This window comes from Brassica rapa, chromosome A04 (genome assembly GCF_000309985.2).
Source record: "Brassica rapa cultivar Chiifu-401-42 chromosome A04, CAAS_Brap_v3.01, whole genome shotgun sequence".
NCBI lineage: Eukaryota > Viridiplantae > Streptophyta > Magnoliopsida > Brassicales > Brassicaceae > Brassica > Brassica rapa.
Window position 1 is genome coordinate 19,682,913 of NC_024798.2, and position 11,956 is coordinate 19,694,868.

General features: G+C 37.9%; 1 protein-coding gene across 1 annotated transcript; it reads left to right on the forward strand.

Annotated features, from left to right (window-relative positions):
• The first annotated feature begins 233 nt into the window (after positions 1–233).
• LOC103865751 lies at positions 234–1,701 on the forward strand. Its single transcript, XM_009143598.3, has 2 exons — positions 234–1,119; positions 1,200–1,701. Exons 1-2 carry the CDS (start codon positions 327–329, stop codon positions 1,301–1,303), a joined length of 897 nt encoding a protein of 298 aa, XP_009141846.1. The 5' UTR covers positions 234–326; the 3' UTR covers positions 1,304–1,701.
• Positions 1,702–11,956: the final 10,255 nt, after the last annotated feature.

An 11,956-nucleotide genomic window follows, 5' to 3' on the forward strand; every position in this document is an offset into this window, starting at 1 on the left:
TTACATTTTCAATGTATGTAATAATAGAAAATTGTAAATTTCAAAAACATTAATTGTGTTTACTGAATTTTAATTGGTTAAAAATCATAGGAAATAGCTAAACACAGAAAATCATACATTTATTATCAAAATTTTAAGTGTTTTCTTAATAAGTGTGAAAATTCTAAAACATAGATTATTTAGGAACAGAGGGAGTATTAAAGTGCTTTTGAGCTGTCTTAATAGAAACCCTGAAACCTTAAATAAAAGCAACCAGCTCTTCAACATTCTCCATCTTCTTCCATCACTCTCTCTCTCTTTCTCGCTTATCTTTGCTCTTTGTCGATATGTCTCGTCTCCCTCCTCTCTGCCTCCCTCTCATGGAGAATACCCCTGCTTCCGAGTTAACCCCGACTCGACTCGGTTTCCCCACCGAGTTCCCTTACGAGTTCGACTCCCCCGCTTTCACCTCTCCCGGTGACTCCACCGACGAGAGCAGCGACGACGAGGAAGACTTCCTCGCCGGCCTCTCTCGCCGACTCGCTCCCTCGACTCAGCGCCTCCCTCCTCCCTCCTCCGAGGTGAAACGTAACGTCGCAGCTACTTCGCCGCAGTCAACGCTGAGCGGACTCGGAAGCTACTCAACCTCGGGAAGTAGAAGCCCTGTTCTTCCTCCACCTTCTCAAACGACGTCGTTTCGTAGAGACGATGTCTTGGATGTGATCTCTGCTGCAGCTGGAGAAGTGGTGAGACTCAAACTCGGAAGCTACGAGCCTCACCACCTTCCCCGCCAAAACGCTGCGTTTCAGACCGACCTCTATATCCAGCAGCAGCGTCTGCTTCTTCACCAGATGTGGCTCTCTTCTCAGTCAAGAATCAAGAACTCGGAAAACCTTAGCCACATGAAGCATAATGCTTTAGTAGCCAACGCCGCGTTGATGCGTCAGCACGCCGGAACTCCCCTGAAACGTCCGTCTACCGGCACCGGAGTTTTCCTTCCCCGGCGATACCCAGCAACAACCCCTTCCGAGCCCATCAAGAAGCCAGTACCAGTAGTCAACACAGCGGCTATGTTGCAGTCAAAAGTCAACTTTGATGAGTTCATAAATGTTAAGTCAAGACAGAGTCAGTTCGATTACGGTAATGATTCAAACAAAGTCTAAACACACAGTACTTGTGACTTAATCTAACTTTTTTATTATTTATTTTAATTTGAGCAGAGTGCATGTTAGCAAGAAGTAGACTACTTGCTCGTCAGGGAAACTACAGAGCAGCTGGTTGTCTGAATCAAGAGAGACGTCTTCCTCAGGACTGGATGTACTGAAACTGTTTGTTTTGTCTCTGAAGGAGCGTTAGTTAGAAGTGGTTTGGTTTTAGGTTATAAACTGTGATTGTTATGATATGGTTATTACTAGTAATAAGGATTTGGAAATCCAAATAAAAGTAGGGGATATTTTACAAGTGTGTTACATTAGTATAATATTATTGTTAGTCACTTAGACAGCAGCTCTCTGTAATTTTTATTTTTTGAACCTTGGGAGGGTTCAAGGGAGTTGAGTGGAGTGTGGTACTATTTTTTTTTTTCACTTTAGTCGACATGTTAAGTTTCAAAATGTGTTGGGTGGGGGATTTTTGTTGTTTGTTGTCTTAATTTCCTAGTTTTTCTAATGGGGTTTGTAATAAAAACATCGGAATTATTTTGTTTATTTTTATAATTATGAATTGAACTTGTTAATTTCTTACCTTTACTTCCCAGTTTTATAAGTACTTAGATTTTTGTACTTACAGACCAGTGTTTCGGATTTTGTAGTTGTTTAAAATTCCAAAAGAAAGAAAGAAACCGTAGTTTCAATTTTCAATGAAGCCCTCACTGTATGTACTTCGATTATAGGGAGTTTTGCATATCTAATGGGTAGATACGTATTCTTTTTGAAAAAATAAAATAAAGAAGCATGACATGGAAACATGGTAACATGGAAAAAAGCAAAAAGAAAGAGGTAAAGAAGATCTGAAAGAAAGAAAAAAGAAGAGAAGGGTTGCGTAGGCGTGAAGCAGTGGGAACATATGCACAGACTTTGAAAAATAGAACACACCTTTTTATTTTCCTCTCTGTAAATGTAAATCTTATCTATTATCTGCTGTACTTATGTGTGATATAGATTACATGCCCTCTAATTTCTACGTAAATTGTCACTTTTTCTAGTTAGATACTCGTCTGTTTCATATTAGATGATATTTTAGAAAAATTTTGTTGTTTCAAAATAGATGATGTTGTGATATTTTTATATTATTTTTAGCTTTATTGAAAACTGTATAATCAATTAGATGTTGTAGTCATTTTTGTAATTGGTTAGAAGATTTTTAAATTATATTTTTAAAATTAATTTTTAGAGAAAAGTAAATTTTTTAATCTTTGTTCACTAAGGAATAACATCATCTATTGTGAAACGGAGGGAGTAGTAGACTTTGAACGTTTACAGTCTTGCCTACACCTATTATAGTACAGGTTTAGATACTTAAGAAAGTTGATGTTGCCATCTATGAATGAGATCGTTCAGCAGACTTTGGATTCAAATTAACAATAGATCATACTAACCATAAAAAGAAACAAATGTAACAGCTTTTGTAATTTGTCCATTTATATATTATGCGAAGAGTCCATCTATATCATCTCACCTTAATATGAGAATGATTTTGTGCTATATTTTGATGAGCACTTTGACAACACTTGAGAGACTTATCAACAAATCATAGATACATCCTATAAGACTAAACCAAGATCAAAGCCAGTAACGAGGATATACCTATATTCACCCTTTGAAACAAAAAAAATTAGAAGAAAGACCTTATAAACCGATATGTCGACCCTACATCCATTACCAATCAACCCATAATCCACAAAAGAGGCCTAGAAGTTAGTCTTATTCTACTAATGATTCATTATTATGTATGAATGTGTCCTTTAAACAGAACTAGATTCGATTGATGTCAACTTGAATCAAACACATAGTTGGTGTACTTGCGTGTCAACAAAACAGAGCCGGAAGTAGAAAGATGTCAATAATAGAGTAGAGTGGAGTGTTACGTCGAAACTTGAAAGTAATAAAATTATAACTAAAACATTTTGTTCTTCAGTCTTCACTATCGCTGAACGCATTCAAAATGGCACCGGCCAATCGTTATTTTGTATATCTATTTATATATTGAATAATTTAAATATCGTTTTGGTTTTGTTTCAAATTTCGAAATATTTTTTTATGAATAATTTATATATTTTGAGGGCGTTGATTGTTGCACACATTCCGCAATTCCGAATAAAGCCAAGAGCAATCACATTTCTTGTTCAACACTGAACCTTTTCTTTATGTGCTATGGAGTTTCAACTGAAGTCGAGAAAGAAACAAAAGAAGTGAAGCCACAAAAATCTAAAGACAAAAGAGTGAAGACATGTGTTTGGTTTGGGAGATGTGGATCCAAGCAGCTTTATCATTTGACTTGGTCAAACTTGAATTCAATGTTTAACACAATTTACTATATGCTCGATTTTATAATGTTTATTTTTTTGGTTTTATGATTTTTATAGTATTGTATAACATGAGAACTGTTACTTTTCAAATAATGATGTTACAATACTTACATTTACACGAGTATTAGCCTATTAGGTCATTTTTCATTTCTACTTGGATCCGAATGATTGTTCATGTTTTAGTATAGAATACCATATCTCGTTAACTTTCCATGCAATATAATTCCGGAACAATGTATAAGCACGTGCTTGGATTTAATTATATATACACCCAAACATGGGATCTATGATTAGGAGTGCATATTTAGACATAACCGAATTATTCAAATCAAGATCATTCAAAATCATTGTTTAAAGGAAAAAGTTATCGGTTCTATGAAAATTGGAACATACCGAATCTAAAATGTACTGGAAAAAAATCGAACTATATATACTGACATAGTGACATTTTATTTAAGTCATATTTATGATAAAAACTAATACTGAAATATGTATTAATAATGTCGTGTAATTCAATATCAGTTATAATCTATAGTACTTTTTGTATATTACTCTTGACCAATTTAAATTCAAACCATACTATAAATTTCATTAAACCTAAGACTAAACAAACAAACCAATACTACTAGACACTTCATTTGAATTAATTTCATCTTTAGCTAATTGAGTTTCCATTTTATTGAACCAAACAAACATAAAGAAGAAATCGGAATCGAACCAGAGGTCATTAACTCAACGGTAAAGGATCACGATCATTGTGTCAGAAATCCCTAGATCGAATGACCGCTGGAACAAAACTAATATTATATGATGTGGTTTTGGGACTAGGAAAATTAGGGATTCGGTTGAACCTCCTCGTAATTAAAAAAAAACTGAACCTACAATTTAGTAGTAGTGAATTATTATGTTTTGGTAGGTCATCATTGTTGATAAAGTTTCAAAAATATAATTATTATTTAGCCATTATGTCTCTCAGAGGACGACAAGGTGTCCATATAAATGGCAGCAGTGTGAGTAAAGCAAAAGCCATAATCAATCTTCATTATCGGATAATTTGTATTCCTTTCTACGCAATTGAATGATGTCAATATTGTGAGTGATAGTTTAGAGACTTTATGTCGACAGATAGCTAGACCCTCTACCGAGATATAATAGCTCTACAAATATTTAGATGCGACTATGATTTAAATCTATGAGTTTGGAAGATGAGTTGCGTTTTTAGAAGTAATTTACTGCTACTAGTTTCGGATGAAAGCAAACTATATAAACTAATGATTAAAAAAATATATTAATATAAATTTTGTTGAATTATGTTTTGAATCTGCGAATTTGCGCCGATCAGTCAATCCATGAATTATGGATCAGTTGATCCTTGCCAGGGATCAAACCATGCAGCACGTATATTCGTTCTTTACCAAATCCGTGAAAAATGGAAAGTTTTATTGAACGCTTTTTATGTTAGTGTATAGCACAAATTACACTAAGAAAATCTACATGTATCAATAAAATATTTTTTTTTGCCCGGGAACGGATAACTCTTGGGATGAATCACGTTAAATCTCTCTTATTACAGTACGAGCTCCAGTGAGGAAGAGAGAGTTTGTTACGATCGAGAGAAAAATATATTGTATTTTCTTATCTGTATTTTACACCGTACACACGTATTTATACTCCTTTCTATACCGGTTTACTTAACATACTACCGGTTCAATCCTTATAAACTCTAATACCCTCCCCTCAAGATGGAAGACACAAACTGTGAAGTCCAATCTTGCCAATCAAACTCTTGAACAAAGCAGGTTGAACAGCCTTAGTAAGTATATCGGCAAGCTGTAGTTCGGAGCGAACATGAAGAGTCTTCAAGAAGCCACTCTGTAAACGTTCCCGAACAACATGACAATCAATCTCCACATGCTTCGTACGCTCATGATAAACGGGATTAGAAGCAATGTACAGCGCAGATTGATTGTCACAGAAGAGTGTTGCTGGAGCAACGGGAGAGCAGTGCATTTCTTGTAACAATGTCGTCAGCCAAATGAGTTCACACGTCGCATCTGCCATAGCACGATACTCTGCCTCTGAGCTGCTGCGTGAGACAGTTTGCTGCTTCTTGGAACGCCAAGATATCAGAGATTCTCCCAAGAAGACACAATAGCCGGTGATAGACTGTCGTGAATCAGGACATGCTGCCCAATCAGCATCAGAATAAGCTGTAAGCTTCAGAGTAGAAGAAGCAGAATAAAACAATCCCTGGCTTGGATCTCCCTTCAAATAACGTAGAACACGATAGGCTGCATTAAGATGTGAATCAGTAGGAGCTGACATGTACTGGCTCAGCTTGTGAACGGCATAGGTAATGTCAGGTCTCGTATGAGTTAAGTATAACAACCGCCCAACAATGCGTCTGTACACGGAAGCATCAGAGAGTAAGGTTCCTGAAGTTGCAGACATCTTAAGGTTGGGTTCCATCGGAACAGATAGAGGCTTACACCCTAAGAGACCAGCCTCTTCCAGAAGTTCCAGTGTGTACTTACGCTGATTCAACGAGATGCCAGTCGCATTGCGTGCAATCTCAAAGCCCAAGAAATATTTCGCAAGACCAAGATCACGTAGCTTGAAAGCTGCCTTCAACACATCTTTAAACGTATCCACAGCTGAAATATCATTCCCCACAATGAGAATATCATCGACATAGACAAGAACAGCCAAGAAGACGTTGTCGACATATTTGATAAAAAGGGAATGATCAGAATGCGTCTGAGTAAACCCATCACCGAGAATCACACTGGACAATTTCTGATTCCACTGACGGGAAGCTTGCTTAAGACCATATAGAGACTTATGAAGCTTACACACTGAGTTAGGAGGACACTTCTTGCCAGTGATTTCTTCATAACCGTCAGGGAGACGCATGTAAATTTCTTCATCAAGGTCGCCGTTGAGAAAGGCATTGCTGATGTCTAACTGTGAAATGGACCAACCTTTAGCTGCAGCAATACTCAGAAGAAGACGTAGAGTGCCAATCTTAGCAACAGGCGAGAATGTATCCAAGTAGTCTAAGCCCTCCAACTGTGTGTAGCCTTTTGCTACCAGACGAGATTTGTGTCTCTCAATAGTCCCATCAGGATTGTACTTGATGGTATGAATCCATTTACAACCCACTGGGTGTTTGCCTTGAGGTAGTTGACAGACCGTCCAAGTTCCCGTATCCTCAAGTGAACCCATCTCAGATTTCATGGCAAGCTTGAACTCTTTAGATAAAACAGCTTCCGCATAGGTTTTAGGTAGTTTATTTGTGGTAATGGATAGAACAAACTGTTTATGATCTGGGTCAAGCTTGTCATAGCAAAGAAAGGATGAAATGGGATAAGAAGTTGTATGGGTAGGATGGGTAGGTAGGTCAGAAGAATGATTTAACAGATAACAATGATACTTATCAAGATATGCTGGTGCCTTAGTCTGCCGCTTAGCCCTTGTGTTATTACTAGATACTCCCGATGATTCAATAGGAACAGAGACAGTACTAGGAATAGATGATGTGCTAGATTGAGACGTGTTAGGCATAGAATCAGTAGACAGAGAAGGCACAGTAGCATCAGAAACATGTGGATTAGGAGACTTAGAAAGAGAAACAGGTGAAACATCATCATGACTAGTAGGAGCAGGAAACATTGAAGAATTCAAGTCTGGTCCTAAATCAAAGAAAGCAGGAAAAGAAGAATCCGGAACAGGCAAAGGAAGAACATCCTGATCAAACAAACTGCTTTCACGATGTAAAGATGAAGATGCATCAGCAAAAGGAAATTCCGATTCATGAAACACAACATTACGAGATATGACTATGGTGTTCGTTGTTGTATCTAAAATTTTATAGCCTTTGTAACCATGGGGATAACCTAAGAAAACACCTGATATGGCACGAGGACTAAACTTATCTCTATCTTTCTGTAATGTAGAGTAGTAACATAAGCAACCAAAAACGCGAAGATGATCATATGAAGGAACATTTTGTGTCAAAAGTTCAAATGGAGATTTGTTATCTAAAAGAGGAGAAGGAGTTCTGTTTATTAGGTATATAGCAGTTTGAATACAGTCACCCCAGTAGATTAAAGGAACTCTAGACTGAAATAAAAGAGCTCTAGCAACATTTAGAATATGTTGATGCTTCCTTTCCACCACAGAGTTTTGTTGTGGTGTATAAGGGCATGAAAAATAATGTTCAATGCCATGTTCTTTTAACAGAGAGGTAAATGCTAATTCAGGAGCATTATCTGAACGAATTGCTTTGACCTTGCATTTATACTGAGTTTGAATGTATTTTAAGAAGTCAGGAAACACAGTAGCAACACAACTTTTATTTTTGAGTAGATAAATCCAAGTTACTCTAGTGCAATCATCAACTAGTGTAAAGAAATATCTATAACCATCATGTGTTGCTGTGTGAAAAGGACCCCATACATCAATATGAACCAAATCAAATGGAAGTTTTGAAAGATGAGGGTTTGAAGGAAAAGACATGCGTTTTTGTTTAGCTAAGGGACAAATTTTACAATGACTATCATTTTTACAAGAAGACAAATGAAGAGTCTTGGAAAGAGCTTGTATTTTGCTGAAAGACGGATGACCCAAACGCTGATGCCAAACTTCAGAAGAAATACTCAAAACCGAAAGAGCTGTAATAGGCGTTGAAGAAGAAACATTTCGAGAAGGATGAGAAGCGTCCAGGACATAAAGATTGCGTTGGAGGTTACCCTTCCCAATCATGAAGTCCTGAATAAGCTCCTGGTTTTGAAAAGGATTTTCAGGAAAAATGTAACATGAGTCAGAAGAAAATAGAACCGCCATATTGCTATTTCGAGTTAAAGCACTGATACTTAAAAGATGAAACTTGAATGTTGGAATGTATAAAACATCAAAAAGAGTTAGCTTGGAAGAAACAATGATAGTGCCAGAGACAGTGACAGGAATCCTAGAACCATCAGGGAGTATCACAAAAGTATCACTAATTGTTTTAGTGTTTTGAAATAAGGCTAAGTCAGCACAGACATGACAACTAGCACCAGTATCGATAATCCAAGCAGCATTGATAAAAGTAAGGCCATTCTCAATTCCCGCGGAAATGAAATGAGAAGAATCAGAGGTACCTGAAGGGGGTGTGTCAGAGTATGTTTGAGCAATGAGATGAGGTTGAGGTTTAGGTGTGGAAGCTGTTCCATCAGAGAGACAAATTGTGCTGCCAGCAATCTGAGGAAATTTGTCGTTGAGACTGGTAACATTCAACCCGTTGAGGAGCTGATGAACTTGAGCAGATGTAACTGTTCCCAGACAAACCCCTTGTTGATCATGCATAGAGATACCACCAGAGTCTTGAACAATCAAGTTAGCAACATTCTCCTTGCGAGGAGGCCAGTTCTGAGTAGATTTCGAAGATTGAGCCTGTCCTCTGTAGTTGTTCTGAGGTTTATACCCTTGAGGATACCCGTGGAGTTTATAACATCGTTGGATGGTATGACCAGCTATGCCACAGTGGGAGCAGATGGGACGATTCTTATTCTTGGCATATCCATTATTATACGCAGCCACAATAGAATCATCAGGAGAAGCAGTTTGAGAGATGTTGAATGCAACAGCACTTGTGCTCTTCATGGACCTCTGTCGTTCTTCTTGAGAAACGAGATTAAAAACCTTAGAAATGTTTGGTCTTGGCTCCATCATGAGAATCTGTCCTCTTGTTGCTGTGAAGGATTCATTCAGCCCAGTCAAGAACTTCAGAATCTTGTCTTGTTCGTCTCGTTGCACAATCCTCTTGAGACTAGAACAATCAGGCCGATTACAGCAACACGTATAAGGGCTCTCATGATTCTTGAGTTCTTCCCACAACTGCTTCAACTTCGTATAGTAATCACTCACACTCTGTGAGCCTTGAACCTCAGCAAAAATCTGTTGTTTAATCTCAGCATTACGTGGTCCATCACTCTGCTTGAATTGGTCATGAATATCTAACCACATATGTCGAGCAGTATCCAAGTACATAATGCTCTTGGCAATCGATTTCTCCACAGCATTCACAATCCAGGTACACACAATATTATTGCATCTTGACCACGACGCAAAATCCGGATGATCACCAAGCAATTCCGGATAAGTGCCATCAACAAACACAGCTTTATTACGAGCACCTAACGCCATCAACATAGACCTACGCCAAGTATTGAAATTACCCAAACCAGCAAGCTTCTCAGAGACAAGCGAAATACCAGCATGATCAGCACTATGAACGTAAAGAGGATTCGAATTCGGATCCTGAATAGTAGCCGTTTCCACCCGAGGAGCTGATTGATGTTGAGCCGAAGTTGGCGTCGAGTTGTTGTTGACAGCATTGGCGTAAGAGAGAGGCATTCTTCAATCTTGAGATGAAGCGAAAATCAAGAATCAAAGAATCAACGAACGGAGAAGACGAGTCTTCCACCAAAAGACGATCAGGAACACGAAGATCGTGAAATCAACAGGTAGATAACCACCGAGAGAAGATGATAGATTGCAAACAGATAATCGACGAGCGAATCAGTGAAGATGATGACGGAGAATGAGAGACTCATCACGGCGGAGCTCAAGAAGATCGCATTGAAAGAAGATCGGAGCTCGAATCAGAGAAAGGACGAAGCAGGAGACGGAGATCTCACCGCTCTGATACCATATTACAGTACGAGCTCCAGTGAGGAAGAGAGAGTTTGTTACGATCGAGAGAAAAATATATTGTATTTTCTTATCTGTATTTTACACCGTACACACGTATTTATACTCCTTTCTATACCGGTTTACTTAACATACTACCGGTTCAATCCTTATAAACTCTAATATCTCTGTTTTATTATTGTTTTTTAATTCTGTTAGATGAAACTTGTTGAAAAAAACAAAGAAGAGAGACATTCGATATCTGCAAAAATACCATAGATTTCTTTCTGGAATTGCTTGTTGGTGATAGCTTTGATAAGCGTTTGACTGTCGGAGCGTACTTGTATAGAAGATATGCCAAGTGATGATGTCGATCTGATGGCTTCTGCCATCAGAGGAGAAGAGAGGAAATATTGTATCTTTGATTCTTTGTGGTTGATTTTCGTGCGGGTATCTTTGAAAACCCATGCAAGACCAGATCGTTTACTAGATTTCTCCCAAGATGCATATGTGAAACAGATCATTTCGAGACTGTGATCGTCAGTTAGATATATTCTTTTAAAGACTGTGGCTTTGCTGTTTTGTTGTTTGTCGTGTGTTGCTTGTCCTATATTCCACTCTCTAGCTGGTGCAAGGCCTTTTGTTGATGTTTCAGTTGGTGATGTTGAGCAATTCTCAAAAATAAGTGGGTTTCTCGCCATTCAGATAGCCCAACATATCCATGAAAAGATCGAGCAGATGATACTTGTAGGAGAAAAGCAAACTATTTTCCTGAAGCTAACCATTGCCTTTGTGATGTTCTCAAACTCTTCTATGTTAATTGGCGCCGAAAGTGGTATTAGGCTCTAGACTTCCTGCGCATAGGGGCAGGAGAAAAGGAGATGGATGGTGGTTTCCTCCTCCTAGCATCTTGGACAACAAATGTCTACCATAATTCCGCGTCTTCTCAGGTTATCGAACACAAGACCAAAGGAACAGTTTTAGCTTCTCTGAGACCTGTCCTAACCACACATCCTGTATCCATTGGAATCTATTGATGTTTTGCAGAGTTTTTCACATCTATCACAACAAATAAAATTATTTAAGTTTCCAACTTTGATTAAAGAAAATTTCCAATCACACAAAAAAAATAGATAACCAAAAATCTCTACAGTACATGCTTTTGCCACGATTATTTTATCTAGATATACAATGAAATTGATTTATTATGCAAAATTATAATTCTATTTGAATAACTTCATACAACTTTTTAAATCTGAAATTTTGAATCCATAAAAGTATTTGACCAAGAAAAAAAAGAATCCATGTATAGTTATGAATCCGGAGGCCTTCTTTTGGTGGGCTATCAAAGGCCCATGCTTGCCCCATGTTTTAGCAGGGTTTTTAACCCTAAATAGGCTCTCTTATTTTCTTGTAGCCGACGAAACGATGGACAGGCTTTTCCCCAACCCACCCAGAGAAGAGATTTTGCGTCCCACATATGTTATTTTTGACGCCGAGGATTTCTCAATCCATGATCCTCTTTTGTTGAAAAAGAATATCGTAACAGCTATTAAGGAAGAAGGTTATCGTGTGTTGATTGAAGTCAAGGGTTACTTTGGTGACAAGCAAACCATCTCCCAAAAGTTGCTCGAATGAACATGATGTTAGTGGAGCTTCTTTTCTGGGCCATTGCCCATTATGTATGACATATGACAATTAAACTTTGAAAATAATAAATAATGTATCAAACCGCAAAATCACCAAACTGTATAATCTTACAGCTTATGCGACTCA

What these genes read in the sequence shown, in the direction of transcription:
- LOC103865751 (XM_009143598.3), top strand. Translation starts at nt 327, where the DNA reads ATGTCTCGTCTCCCTCCTCTCTGCCTCCCTCTCATGGAGAATACCCCT. An exon ending in ACAGAGTCAGTTCGATTACG is followed by an intron (nt 1,120 to 1,199) that starts GTAATGATTCAA and finishes TAATTTGAGCAG; the next exon opens with AGTGCATGTTAGCAAGAAGT.